The 15,072-nt window shown below is 41.0% G+C and overlaps 1 protein-coding gene across 1 annotated transcript; it reads left to right on the top strand.

Annotated features, from left to right (window-relative positions):
• The first annotated feature begins 1,086 nt into the window (after window positions 1-1,086).
• gipc2 (GIPC PDZ domain containing family, member 2) lies at window positions 1,087-15,011 on the top strand. The gene is made up of 6 exons (XM_053628440.1): window positions 1,087-1,776; window positions 10,919-11,104; window positions 12,480-12,660; window positions 13,117-13,229; window positions 13,319-13,400; window positions 13,574-15,011. The coding sequence occupies exons 1-6, from the start codon at window positions 1,480-1,482 to the stop codon at window positions 13,723-13,725; spliced, it is 1,011 nt and encodes a 336-aa protein (XP_053484415.1). The 5' UTR covers window positions 1,087-1,479; the 3' UTR covers window positions 13,726-15,011.
• The last annotated feature ends 61 nt before the right edge of the window (window positions 15,012-15,072 follow it).

Below are 15,072 nucleotides of genomic sequence, written 5' to 3' on the forward strand. Positions count from 1 at the left end.
ATATATATATATATATATATATAAAAAGTTTAAAGCCGTGGTTCTCAAAGTGGTGTCCGGGAAGCTTAGTTCTTGTAGATATATAGAATTAAGGCCTGTTTGACTGGTATGCTTATAAACAATGTCTACTTGAATACAATTTTAATAAAAAATGAAGAGACAATTTTAAGAATAAAAAGCTTTAAGGACTACTGTTTGAATATTTGGATTATATTCATAAAATAAATTTCTGCCAAGTCCATCCATCTTCTCTACCACTTACTCCTTTTCAGGGTCATGGGGAAACCTGGAGCCTATCCCAGGGAGCATCGGGCACAAGGCAAATTCCTGCCAAGTGGTCTGCGTTTTTTTTTTTTAAACAAATGTTTTATATGTATTATTATATTATTTATATTTTGAATCGTTAAAGGGTTACAGGGTAAAACGTTACAGATTTATTACTGTACAGTTTAGTTACTTCCACCTCGAGAGCGTCGAGATGTACAGATGTTGAGCGTGGTGCTGTAATAGACATGTCATGTCCACTAGGGGACGCCACATGTTTACCTGCAACATGATACAGGTGTGAACCGATACTCACGGTTAAGCTCACAATATTCACACTGCATAGTTTACAACATTGTCATATATATATATATATATATATATATATATATATATATATATATATATATATATAAGCATTTCCATATATCCAGTATTTATTTGATTTATGAGTACATTAAAAATACATTAAATATATTGCATTAATGCTTAGGTAGTAGCCTAATATATATATATATATATATATATATATATATATATATATATATATAATCATTTATGTTTGTTTGTTTGTAGTCAATTTAACACATTGTTTTTCTTTGTTTAATCTTACATTAATCTATCCATCTATCTATATGTGTGTGTTTGTTATACATATGTTTGTTTTGTTAGCAGTAATAATCATATGAAGATCATTTACCTCACTCAGGTAATCACTTTCTGTAACTTATTTATTAAAGTTTGTTGTCAATTGAACACATTTTTAAAGTTAGTTAGGTGGTTGTTATATTTGTTTGATGAGCATTAATGATCACACGCATGTGGCACACCTGACGCAGGTAAATGAGTTTCTGTATGACGTAGGCACGCCGCTGTGCGTGTGTGTGCGCATGCGCACTCGGCGCCGGTGAAACCTTTGCGCACCGACGGTTAGAGTTTATGGGAAAACGCTGCAACGCGCTTCCCTGTTTATTGACATTTGGATTCTCCGGTTTGTTCGTTTGTCGGTAAGATTTTCGGTTCCCGAGCTGTTTTGTTTTGTTTGTTTTAAAGGGGGAGAGAAAACAAATCACTTTAACCTCTACAGGTTGTTTACTCTAATTCTGTAGTTAGGCTCGCGCTTTCCGTACCTGCCGCGCGGATTTATTTCTCTCCTCCTCCTCCTCCTCCATCTATCCATCCATCCGCTCCCGATTCCTCGGTGAGGAGCACGCGATGCCGTTGGGCCTGCGGAAGAAGAAGAAGTCGCGGGAGAGCTCGAGCCTGGTGGAGAATGAGGAGGTCAGTGGAGGAGGTGGAGGTGGAAGCGGCGGAGGGCACGCGGGAAAGAGCGCGGCGATGAACGGAGGAGGCAGCGGAGGGCTCGCGCCACCACCAGCAAACCTGCGCCCCAAACTCGTGTTCCACACGCAGCTCGCCCACGGCAGCCCCACCGGCCGTATCGAGGGCTTCAGCAACGTCAAAGAGCTGTACGCCAAAATCGCTGAGGCGTTCAATCTCAGCTCATCAGAGGTAAAAAAAAAAAAATAGGGCAAATTATTCCCAAACAAGCACCACGAGTACAAAGAAAGTGTGACCTGAGAGCACAGGTGAAAGGTGCACGAGCTTAACAAAAAAGGGAGCATAATTTTAGGAATTGACCTTTTTACACTTTCCAGAAAAATGCCCCATTAAGTGTACACCTGTTAGACTTTTTACCCAGAAAGGCTGTAAAGGTAGTTTACAATCAGTTTCAGCAAACTGTGTGAACAGAAAGCATGCACGAAGTGGAAAACAATATGGAGTTCAATAACAAAAAAAAATGCGTCCTGATCTTGTACTTTTCTTTATCACTGAGGTGGTTCACCTTTTCTACCATTTAATACGTGGATATAATGCACCATTAAAACACGAGTTAATCTACAGAAATGGACTGTACTTAGCTACAAGAGCTATTCCTGGATGCTATTGTAGAAGAGTTCGCCATAGGTGTTTCCTTCTGGTTCTTTTCATCCGAACTATGCACAGAACTTTGATTCTTGAGGGGTGTGTTGATTTGATCATTATAGATTTAGCAAACCCTTTTGATACACCTTCTTTTTTTCTTTTCTTTTTTTTGTCGTACACGTTTAATCTTTAACCAATACACACCGCCCTCACATGAGAAAAGAGGAAAATGTTAAAACAATGCCAATTTGGGGGGGGGTAAATATTATCTCTCTATTAAATATTATCTATCGAATCATCGTAGATACACGCTAGAGTGTATAAAAAGGCGATTATTCATTCCAGATGAATCCCTGAAACCAGTCGAGCAGGTCATCAGGCTCAGTGGGTGTGAGGTGCCAAAACTTTACTGGAAGGCAAACAGCATGACGTGTTGAGTTTTAGGAGTGTTAGTCATTTATTAACCGACGAAGCGTGGAAAACAAACACGGAATGTACGCCGTGGTAATGTGTGAGTAGTGTGTAAATACGCCAAGATCCATTATACCATTATCCATTATACCATCACGGTGCCGAGAACATATTGGATTGGAAATGAGGTACACTATAAGCAACACGTTATATTTTATGTATATGTGTATATATATATAATCTCAAAATATTGTAAAAACGCCACACAAACCCGAATTTAAAGGGTCATGACCCTGAACTCAAGTCCACCTCACAATCTTTTTGAAAAATGCAATTTTAAATGGGCATGGATGGCTGTGAGAAGAAGGGAGGGAAGTGGGCATGGCAAGGCAGGTGAAGAAGGGGGGGGGAAGCATCTGTTCTCTTGTCAGTGGCCCATGCCGAATCTCAGTAAAAATCAGGAGTAAAGTGTGAGGATTTTTACAGCTGGCGAAGTTAAAGTCCAATGAAATAAATTGACTACCGTCTGCTTTTTCCTTTTAAAAGTAACTGAATGTCCTGTTACATATATTACACACATTAGATTAATCGTAATTTCGTAATAATTGTATACACATAAATGTAGGCTTACGTATATCCAAAGCCGTAGTTTGTCCATCTTGTTCGCCAGAGACCGTATGTTAGCTAGAGATAAGCTTGGTAGTGCAGGTCGATGAGGTTAGCCTTTAGCTTAGCCCGCAGGCTAATGTCATGAACAATGAAGAGATGGCGTCTTCTCATAGGATAAGAACACGCAGTCTCATGAATAATTATGAGAGACAGACGCGTCATCGAAGTACTACAGTACGTCACGATGTAGATTTTAAACCCGGAAGACAAAAACGGCGGGGTAAAAAAGCTCCAAATTAACCGGTTTTCTCCTACAGTTAAAACCAACGGATGCTAACGTTGTCTTTTATGATGTGCAATACGAACACCATTGTTAAAATCTCAGAGAATGCAGTTTAGTGTTTCATGGCTCTTTAATGACGTGTCGTAATTTAACGTTTACAGAACTGTTAATACTAACTGGATGAAAAACATACAGCTGTTAAATATTTACACACGCACACATATGCACACAAGATTAGCTAACCTACAGCATCAAGCTAACTTAATCTAGCCCTGGACTCAGGATAGCCAGTAATTAATTCATCTAGCTAATGTTAATTACCTCACCAGCAGCTACAGCAAAGCTTGCTAACAAATACGATGAACTGTGTAAATCAGTAGCCAAGGTTGCTAGCAAGTGAACTAACATTCAGCTAGCTATACCAAAGTGTAAATGGCACAAGCAGAAATGTTTTAAAAGCACTATAAGGACGCTAACTGTGGAGACTTTTACACTATACACAATATTGCAATATTGATTAGCTAACAAGCTGTGACGGACACAGAACTAGCAAAACGTTTATTTAAAAAAAAAAAAGGCCACACAAAGCAGAGTTTAATTATATTTCATCATTCAACATAGATAGCTCAAACAGCATCAGTCTAAAATACTAAAATACAGCTTTACACAATTAGCCATGTTTGCTAACAAATATGTATGATTCTGTAAAAACCAGTTTCCAAGGTAACTAACTTAATGCTAATTATTCTATTATGTGAAGCTAGCTAGCAAGCAAACAGACATTTGGCTAAATATGATGTAATTGTCAGTTAGCCAGGTTTGGTAATAAAGCTAGCATCCTGCTAGCAATGGTGTTGCGCCATCTTAATTTTCTTTAACTCTCTAAAATGAGGAGAATTCTCTCCTCTTTTCTTTTCTTTGGATACTATTTGAATATGTAATGCATCACGATAACGAGTTTAAAAACATGACATGATCAAGTCATATCTGATATAATTTGTGTGTTGTTGATGTGGTTTTGAGGCTTGTCCTCTTCACAGGTTATTTAACGGGGCAAGAGAGAGGCTTTGCTAAATGACCAGCGCTGGCTGAATTGCGAGCTCGGGGCTTTCACAGGAAGTCCCTCACGTCCTGCGCAAACGGTGATAACACTCTCAGCCATGTCTAAACTCGTGTCCGAATATTAAACGTTATATAACGGTGCAGGTATTCTGTTAAGCTGACTTCATGAAACAGTACAAATGCATAGCAAGATGGCTGTGTTTGGGGGGCGGATAAAAAATATTATAGCATATAATCAAAGGATGTTGTGCCTAGAAATTACAACAGTATTATATAGTCCATGGAGAGATTTGAGTGTTTGTTAATGCTTGGGAGCGGGCTGACTTGATCAATGAAAGGGCGGAGTCACTGTTACCACCCAGAGGTCAATTATTTTCCCATAACGGCACGTTAAACGTTTATTTCTTTCGTAACGGTCATTTGCCGACAATGAACTTTTATTTATTTATTTATTTATTTATTTATTTATTTACTTATTTTAACTACGAGTCACTTTTATCCGGTTTTTGTTACATTTAACGTTAAGTTAGTCTATAAACATTCGTTTCTTTACATTCCCGAACAAAAACTATTCGCAAAATAGGAAAAATATAAACTTGTCTTTCCTGTGTAGTTCGGCTCTAAGCGCTGACACTGGAGACTCCTTCCAACAATTCTTCCAAAACCTCACAATTATCAAGCAGTCCGTACAGGATTTCATGTTGGGGTTTTTTTTTGTGAATTTTGTGGCCAAAAATGCTTAAATTTGCTGCGGAAATCCACTCGAATCGGTGAAATCGCAATCGCACGAAATGGTTTCGCACAGTCTGTAGCAATGATGTTTGTTGGTAAATGTGACCTTTTAACTGTACTCATGTTCGACGCACATGAATTGAAGAGGGCTTTGGATGAACACGCGTTGTGGTGATGTCACGTGACACGTCTCGGCCACAAATTTGCGGAAAATCGCAAGCTCCTCCGAATATTGCGCTGTTCGCTTGTTTTTTTTGCGTTAAATTTCCGCGATCGCACAATTCCTGGAGGGACCGATCAACACTGACACATTTTTCTTTGTTAAAGAACACACTAAATAAATAAGATGTTACTATTTTTATTTAATAAAACGTATTGCGTTTGTTTTTAACAAAGGAAATTGTCGTTATCAGTTTAGATGCCAAGATGCGGAATGCTAAGACGCATCAGACAAAGGCAAAGACGACACATTTTCCAACAGAAGATGGACCGAATCTCAGACTGACGTGATTTTAGATACTGTCATCAATCGCCACGAGCCGAGAAAATAATTTATTCTGTAAAAATTTTGGAAATACAGGTCAGAAATGTGGTTTAGAACAACGAACGTTCGTTACTTTTCAACAGGTTTAGTTCATAATTTTGGATTATGGTGTAACAATTTGAACGTAGGTTACATAAAAAATTCGCCTACAGATATTTCGGCAGCGATTTGGATCAGCGAGTGTGAATAATAAGGGGATATACCTGTAGTCGGTTCACGTAATAAATATTGTAGAATTGAACTTTTTCATGCGACAGTTTTAAAGATGACTACATGTTATCGTGGTGTATAGCACATACCATGATATTGATTATAGTAACGGATAGCTCCCCCTATTAAGACAGGTTGTAGAGTGATTCGGGTGTGGTTTGGGACACGTCCTCGGTCGGTGGACTTCCTGTCCCCGAGCGTGCTGTAATTTGCGATTTGACTTTACTGCACTGGGCAAAGTCTGTTTATTAGGAGCTCTCTGCGACTTCACTTAGCGCAAGCGATAGCTCATTTGTTTAGAGTTTGAATGCCGGCTTTGTCGGACTGCGTCGGCCATCTTGTGTACTTTAGCTTCAGAAGCAGGACGCGGTGAAATGGAGAAAACCTGTGTGAAAACATCAGGACGTGAAATAACCAACCCTAACCCTATTCACCATTCTGATGAACTGACCTCAGTCTTCCAGTTAGGTAATACTGTGAGGAAGATCTCGCGATAGCTGAGGACGTTTTCATGATAGGCGATTTGGATTGTCATGACAACACAGGTTTGACTTTGATATTGATATCAAAGCGGTTTGGTTATGACAGAGAAATTAAGAAATGTATAAATGATCCAAGTATTTAATCCCCCCCCCCCTCCCCCCGGCGCTTGTTTTATGAACGTAGTACCAGGCTTATGGTTAATGTAGTCTCCTGAGATTTCTCCTCAGGTCTCAGCTCTGCTTAAAGACATTGTATATTGTTTCTAACACCACCACCACCCCCCCCCCCCCCCCGGGCAGAAACAAAATATTCTGCTACCTCCACCCATGCGCATATTTTACTCTCTTGTCTTTTGTTCCTCCTTTACAGCAGTTCCGCCTTCTTGTGGCTGTGATAGAGAGATTTTGAAGCATGAAGAGAAGCAGAATGTCACGCTGTGGTGTCGAGGCAGGTTTCCTTTAACACGTGCTGAAACGACGTGTGGGTTAGAATACTAACATGATAACGATTGAGGATTTAAAAATAAAAAATGGCTACCTGTTGGGGCAGAAAGGCCAAAAATAACAGCCTAAACAACCTCCATTAGGCTGCTGCTGATATTTTCATAAAAATAAAGATACTGTGCATCGTGTGTACTTGAGCTATGCCAAAAGAACATTGGGAAGAAAAAACAACAAAAAAAATGCGGAAAATGTATGATACTCGTGGTAGCTGTGGAACGTTTCAAATGAACTGGAAACACTAGCACCTCGTTTACACTTGGTCGTTTCACGTTTCAGGAAGAAGGTAGTTCACATAAAGACAAAAGCGTAAATGCACCCGAGACACATTTGCAGCATTTTGAAATCCGATCTCTCAACCCATTACGTGATGTCAGCTACGCGAACACGTTAAACACGTATAAAACGTTTCTCCGAGCCACGTTCAACAACCGAAACCCCTCCGAAAAGCCGACACGTGGGCTCCAGCGAACGTCCACAGTGAGAAAACGTTAATTAAAAACGACATTGTATCTTAAAAGCGAGGAACACCACCAAAAGTTGGTGTTCGAACGCCATCGGCTAATTTGCATGTTAACGTTAAAGTCTTTCCAACTGGAAACGTGTTCGACTGGACATGTAATGGGGGTGTGGTTAAAATCTTTATCAGGGTATGATTCGGATAGAAAGGTAGAACCAGGGTCAGGTGGTTTTAACGTTATGACTGATCGGTGTAAATGTGACCTCTGTGGTCAATTGAGGTGTTCAAAATCTCAAATATTTCCCAACTAGCCAAAAAAAAAAACCCAACCACTGAGGAAGAAAACGGATATACGCTAAACCTTGTCTATAATTAACGAGTGTAACGTGTTTCGTTCCCAGCGTCATGGTGGTTCAGGCTAATGATTGTTCACGAATTACTGCTGATGCGCATTCCTGCCTGCTGTAACTCCACTCCCATGGTCACGTTATAAGCCGCTCAGCAGTCTTCCCTGTGCAAAGCCTCGTGCCAGAATCAGCATTTTAACCCGGTTAATGTTTAAAGGCTGAACTTGCTGTTGTCGCAACTTGTTGTTGTTTTGGCTAATTAGTGTGCCAGCATCAGAAACCCCATCATGACCCTGACCAAGATAAGAGGTGACCTAAAATGGATGAATGAAAAAATAACCAGGCAAATAAGGAATTTAATATGGCATGGTTTAGGCTTGTGCTATATATATATATATATATATATATATATATATATATATATATATATATATATATATATATATATATATATATATATATATATATATATAAAAATATAAAAATATAATATAATCTCAGCAATAATGTTAAAACCACTGACGGGAGACGTGAATAACGTGATCTCGTTACAGCGGCACCTGTTGAGGGGGGGTATATTTATTAGGCACCGGGTGAACAGTCAGGTCTTGAAGTTGACGTGTTGGAAGAAGGAAAAATGGTCAAGCGTAAGGATCTGAGCGACTTTGACGAGGGCCAAACTGTGATGGCGAGACGACTGGGTCAGAGCGTGTTGTGGGGTGTTCCTGGTACCCAGGGGTTAGTATCTACCAAAAGTGGTCCAAGGAAGGACAACCGGTGAACCGGTGACGGGGTCATGGACGCCAAAGGCTCATTGATGTGCGTTTGGAGCGAAGTCTAGCCTGTCTGGTCCGATCCCACAGAAGAGCTACTGAAGCGCAAACTGCTGGTTCTGATGGAAAGGAGTCAGAACACACTGCAGAAAGGTCAGAGCACCCATGCTTGACCCCCTGTCCACATCCAAAAGCTCCTACACGTGAGCATCAGAACTAGACCATGGAGCAATGGAAGAAGGCATCCTGGTCTGATGAATCATGGTTTCTTGTCCATCATGTGGACTGCCAGATGCGTGTGTGTGCGTCGCTTTACCCGAGTTGGAGATGACACCAGGATGCACCAGACTTGAATAAGATCTTTAATGTACAACGAGAGGAACGAACACCACATAACGATACGTTATATCAGCTACCGCTTGTAACTTTTGATTTCCTGCCCAACCCAAACATGGGGCTTAGCAGCATGCCGGTTTGTTGGCTAATAAACTAATGATTTCCAGAACGAACAGTGTGAAAGATAAGTTAAGCAATTGTGGAGGTACAATGTCCAAGCCGTCATCTTGCGGCAGTTCAGGTGTGGACGCACTGTTGGTATCCGCTTTGAAAACAACGCGTACTCCGATTCATCAAAATCTGCGAGCAACGTTACGTTCGTTCATCTTGAATGGTTCCTACAATGAATTTTTCAGTATTTGGAGAGGAAGCATTCTGCAAACGTGTTGGCCCTCGTGAGTGCGCGCGCGCGTGTGTGTGTGTGTGTGTGTGTGTGTGTGTGTGTGTGTGTGTGTGTGTGTGTGTGTGTGAGAGACTGGAGCTTTTCCTACTATGGGTGTTGCGTCAGAATGGAGGAGAGGAACATCCTGTGCTCTTAAGACGTGTCTGTGAGAGGAGAGGCGGTTGTGATGTCAGTGGCGGCCTTAGCAACTGCTCTGTAGGCGTCTGTGAATTCGCCACATAACAGTGTTTGTGTGTTTAGTGAGTTCTTCCATTCTAAAATCCCCACCGCCCCAACCCTTGCTCCTTTTTAATCCAGGCCTCTTTATACGCTCTGGTAACCAAGGGAAACGCGCCTGTGTGTGTGTGTGTGTGTGTGTGTGTGTGTGTGTGTGTGTGTGTGTGTGTGTGTGTGTGTGTGTCAGCTGATGTGTGTCCAGAGAGCTTGCAATACACAAAGAGCAGAATACAGGCCAAGGTTTTTCGTTTTTTATTTTTTCCCTCTGCCTCCAAAGGGAGCTCTGATTAACTCATACAGTCCGGTTTTTTTGTTTGTTTTTTTTACGGCCGCACACATTGTACCTTGTCTTTCAAAGTTCAAAGGGCATGTTGGAAGATCTTTAAGATCTCCTGCTGGAAGCAAGCCAAATGAGCTTTTGAAACGCACCCTGCTTCGGTCGTACTCGTTGTGTCGTTTTTTTGTATTAATAGCCCACGACCATCATAATGTATTTATAGAGTTGTAATATTAGCGCGAGACGAGTGGAACGAACAAGCGCCTGCTAGAACGTCCGTTAAAATGTTAAAAGGTTGCCAGATATCATGCTCTTTCGACGCTGGTTAACCCATTTCGACAGAAAAAAAGTGTCGTAATCTCATCCTGATTATTCCTCATGTAATACAAAACGCTTGCTTCACAGAAGCGGATTAAATAAAACGTGCATAACTCGCTGGCATAGTGAAGTTTTCTTGCGGAGACGTTTGTGGAAGGAGGAAGGAGTCTCTAGTGTCAGCATGGTAAAGCTCTAACTTCTCAGTAACATGACAAACTGCGGGGTCCCCCCTCCACAACGTTAAATATAACTAGAAACAGATAAAAAAAAAAAAAAAGTGTGATGTGTTGTCCTTTAAAACTAAAATAACACTCTCACAGTGCATTATGGGTAATATACACTGTATGAACTGTAGTAAAGGTTAAAATAGTTCATGTTCTAGTAAGGACATGAAGTATGGTGTCCAGGACAGGAACCTCTCTTAGGGAAATGAAATGATTTGCATGCATACGAGTTCCAGCACAACGCTCATGGCTCTGTTGATACAACTATTAATTTTAAAATAAACAAATGATTTGGTCCGGATGGTGCCTTGATTCAGTGCTGTGGACTCTTTTTAATTTCATCTTAAGCTTTGAAAAATTCATACTGTAACCACCTTTCATAATTATTGCATGCTATGGAGCTGGAGTTACATGTTTCATCATTCTGATCGTAAATATTTAACACGGTTCTTTACTCTTTTCCAGAAGAAGCTGCTTAATGTTGTGTATGTTGATTTTTTTTTTTTTCTTTTTTTTTTCTTTTCTTCTTTCTCGTCACAGATCCTGTTTTGCACGCTGAACACGCACAAAATCGACATGGAGAAGTTGCTGGGAGGCCAGATAGGTCTGGAGGACTTCATCTTCGCTCACGTGAAAGGCCTCAAAAAGGAGGTGGAGGTGTTCAAGGCCGAGGACGCGCTGGGCCTCACCATCACGGACAACGGCGCCGGATACGCTTTCGTCAAGGTACAACACGTCCCCAAGTGAAAGAGTTCCATCTCAAAAATGGTTTTTGGTAGATCGCGATCTCTGGTTGCGATAACGGTACATTCCTGAGCCATTAATCTCTCAGTCTGGTTCAGTACACACAACCACAATCACGGGGAAGATGAAAGTCAATGTTGCGTTTCATTTGGAAATCAAGGTCCCAGAGTCTGGAGGAAAAGTGGAGAGGGAATCTTGAAGGCACGTTGCTTGAAGTCCAGTGTGAAGTTTCCACAGTCAGTGATGATTTGGGGGGTCATGTCATCTGCTGGTGTTGGTCCACTGTGTTTTCTCAAGTCGAGAGTCGATGCAGCGTCTACCAGGAGATTTTAGAGCACTTCATGCTTCCATCTGCTGACAAGCTTTATGGAGATGTTGATTTCCTTTTCCAGCAAGACTCTGCACCTGCCCACAGTGCCAAAACTACTAGTAACTGGTTTGACCATGGTATTACTGTGCTCGTTTGGCCAGCCGACTCGCTTGACCTGAATCCCACAGAGAATCTACGAGAGACACCAGACCCAACGATACAGACGAGCTGAAGGCCGCTATCAAAGCAACCTGGGCTTCCCGAACACCTCAGCAGTGCCACAGGCTGATTGCCTCCATGCCACGCCGCATTGATGCAGTAATTCCTGTAAAAGGATTAAAGCCCTGACCGAGTATCGAGCACATAAATTTAACATACTTTTCAGAAGGTCGACATTTCTGTATTATAAGTTCTTTATCCCAATATTTCGAGAGTTTATTTTGAGAAAGTATCAAACATTTTAAAGTTTTTCTGGTTTTGACTTAAATGAAGATCTTTGTGTAATTCTTAAAATATCGAAGAGAGAGAGCGGGGGAATTTTATGGTTCCAGGGTCTTGGTTTTGTAAGCTGACCACGCAACCATTCCTCCGCATTAACGTGTGCGGTGCATTATGGGCCATGCATAGTACAAAGTTGGCTGATGTTCTGATGAAAACCTTGATTAGACATGAATTTTGTTGAACTGCCTGTGCATTTAGCATGAGTGGAATATGGACACGACTTCCTGTGTTGTTGAGAGGAGAGGAAAAGGCTGCCATCTTGTGTTGTCGAGGGCGACGGCTCGAAATCCAGGCCCAATGCGGCTTTGCATTATTATTATTATTATTATTATTATTATTATTAGAGTAAACTTTGTGGATCAGTTTGCTTTTACAAGCAGGAGCAGACACCATGCTGAATGACACACAACAAATGAAACACATTTTAGAATGTAATTTGCAGTTCGTTGTGCGTACATTTGAATGGCTGTATTTGGCTGGTCTTCATTTGAATGGCTGTATTTGTACTTTATGCAAAACCCAACATTTTCCTGCATGTGTGTGTAGCGTATAAAGGAGGGCAGCGTGGCAGACGGCGTGAAGGTGATCTGCGTGGGCGACCACATCGAGTGCATCAACGGGAAGAACATTGTTGGGACGCGGCACTATGAAGTGGCCCGCATGCTCAAGGATCTGCCGAAAGATCAGTCCTTCAAGCTCAAGCTGATCGAACCTATGAAGGCTTTTGGTAAGGTTTTATCACTTTTAGTTTTTTTTAAACGAAGGAACAAAATGACCACAGGAGGAGAGTGTTTCTGGATGGTTGAATTTTCTACAAACGCAGCATGTGATCATGCTCCATCACAATAAGGGCGTTCAAGCAGCAGTATAGAACAGACACTGGTTTCCCCAGGTAGAGCTGAGGTGTAGTCAAGGTTTTACCGCCCGGACCAAGTGTATAGTGATAAGTGCGTCTTCTAAAGCATCTATTTTTCGTTTAACGTTTTGAGAAGTGTTTAACATCTGGACGAGGCTGAACACAAGGCGACATCTGCGTAGACTTTGTGCAAACTTAATCCTGTCCGAATAGAGCTTTAGACAGCACGGGTGCAGACTTGATCACGTGATGGACTTTCACAAGAATGGTGTCTGATTTTTCGGACTTTTGTATGAAATCGAGGCCGTAATGATTTTATTATTACAGAGATGCTAGAGCCGAGATCAAAAGGAGCCAGGCCTCAGGGGGAGAACCGGATCGGCACGGGTCGAGAGACTCTGAGACTCCGCTCCAAAGGCCCGGCTACCGTCGAGGAAATGGTGAGAAAATTTCAGGTCACTGTTTGAGTTAATTTTGGTCATTTTTGTGTGTGGTTTTTATTTTTTTTAATGCTGGACTCCTTGTGCAGCCCACCGAGTTTGAAGAGAAGGCGGTGAAGAAAGTGGACGACCTCCTCGAGAGCTACATGGGCATTCGGGACACTGAATTAGGTGAACGTCCTCTACGCTTACCTTGTTCTGTTCAGTGACAGACTGAGCGGAGGCTTGTTGACCTTATTACCTTATAAGAACTCCTATATTAGCAGTACAAACAAAATCAGAGAAACGAAATATTGTAAAAAGGTCGAACATTCGTTAAAACGCCGTCTCTCTCTCTCCCGCAGCGGCCACGATGGTGGAGGTTGGACGAGACAAGGTGAACCCAGACGAGTTCGCCATGGCTCTGGACGAGGCTCTGGGAGACTTTGCCTTCCCCGACGAGTTCGTGTTTGACGTCTGGGGAGCCATCGGAGATGCCAAGCAGGGACGCTTTTAACTCCAACACAAGGCAGTACAGCTTGGGATAACGTTTAGATAAAACAGCAAGGGCTACGTAGAAGGAGGTGCTGTTTGATATCACTGTGATCTCAGAAAAAAACCATACACACACTATAGCTCACTCAGAGTGTACTTATTCACCTGGATAGCATTAATTACAACTTTTTGTATCAGGTACATTTTAAATTTTGATATTGTCAGTGTAATGACATTAGCTGTTTATATTTTGGAGTTTGGAACGCAGCCGCCCGAATAGCTCAGCTCAGCACTGTTAAGTCTCAATAATAGCATTTTTTTTTTTAAAATTTGAATAAATTATTGTAATTTAATTTGCCAACATCGTGTAAAAATGATCGACGCAAGTCGCTTGATGTCAACGTTGTTTTGCGTCGTCGAATTTATTTCATGAGCTCAATTACATCACCGAGCCCTAAAACAGGAAATGTGCTCTATAGAAGATAAGATAATTCCATACGTAACTGTAGTGATAGTCCTGATTTTTAAATACATAAATAAATTTCCAGAGTACCTGAGTCAACAAGACCACCCTTTCCCAGCAGGAGCTATCTGAAGCTCACTAACACGAGGTGAATTATTCCATAACAGGCTGATCAGATTTATCCTACACTTGATCCATGGACACGTCTCCCAGCGAAATCAGGACATGTGCCATAGTCACATGAATGATTTGCCATGAATTAGTGATTTAGGGCACTTTAAAGTTACACTTTTTTTCATTTTCTTCTGCAACTGTGTCTCAACTGTACTTCTTAGAAGGCATGCGCTGATATTAAAACAAATCTGTATATTTAACATGCGCTATATTATGATGGACCGTTTATCTTGTATTCTCGAGAAGACTTTTGCGCTCCTGAGGTGAAACCTTGTTTTTTTTGCCTCATTTATAGCTGTAAATTCACATAAACATATTTAACATCAGCACATGCCTAGTCGTCTTTTTTTTTCATTGTGTTTTGTATAATAACTAATAATGCTGGAAAATGTTGTTTTTGTGAAAGGACTTCAGATTCCATGTCTAAATGTCTTTGCGGTTTTGGCCTGATGAAGGATTACACGAATCCCTCTTGATTTTATAAAAAAGATATTTATACCTTTTAGCATGAAACGATGCTGTTATAGTAACATTAGACAAAGGGTGATTTTGATTTTTGGAAACTAACTTTTTTTGTACAGTATATGAATAGTCATTGTAATTTTATAGCTGGATAGATTTGTAATCTTTTAATTTATTTGTTCAATAAAATCACTAAAAAATTGTGCTGATTTGTGTGTGCTTCCTGCTCATTTCTGCTGCTGTAAAATACAGGGGTGTACGAACATCATC

Source organism: Ictalurus furcatus, chromosome 7 (assembly GCF_023375685.1).
Source record: "Ictalurus furcatus strain D&B chromosome 7, Billie_1.0, whole genome shotgun sequence".
Taxonomy (NCBI): domain Eukaryota; kingdom Metazoa; phylum Chordata; class Actinopteri; order Siluriformes; family Ictaluridae; genus Ictalurus; species Ictalurus furcatus.

What these genes read in the sequence shown, in the direction of transcription:
- gipc2 (XM_053628440.1), top strand. Translation starts at nt 1,480, where the DNA reads ATGCCGTTGGGCCTGCGGAAGAAGAAGAAGTCGCGGGAGAGCTCGAGC. An exon ending in CGGCTACCGTCGAGGAAATG is followed by an intron (nt 13,230 to 13,318) that starts GTGAGAAAATTT and finishes CTCCTTGTGCAG; the next exon opens with CCCACCGAGTTTGAAGAGAA. An exon ending in CATTCGGGACACTGAATTAG is followed by an intron (nt 13,401 to 13,573) that starts GTGAACGTCCTC and finishes TCTCTCCCGCAG; the next exon opens with CGGCCACGATGGTGGAGGTT.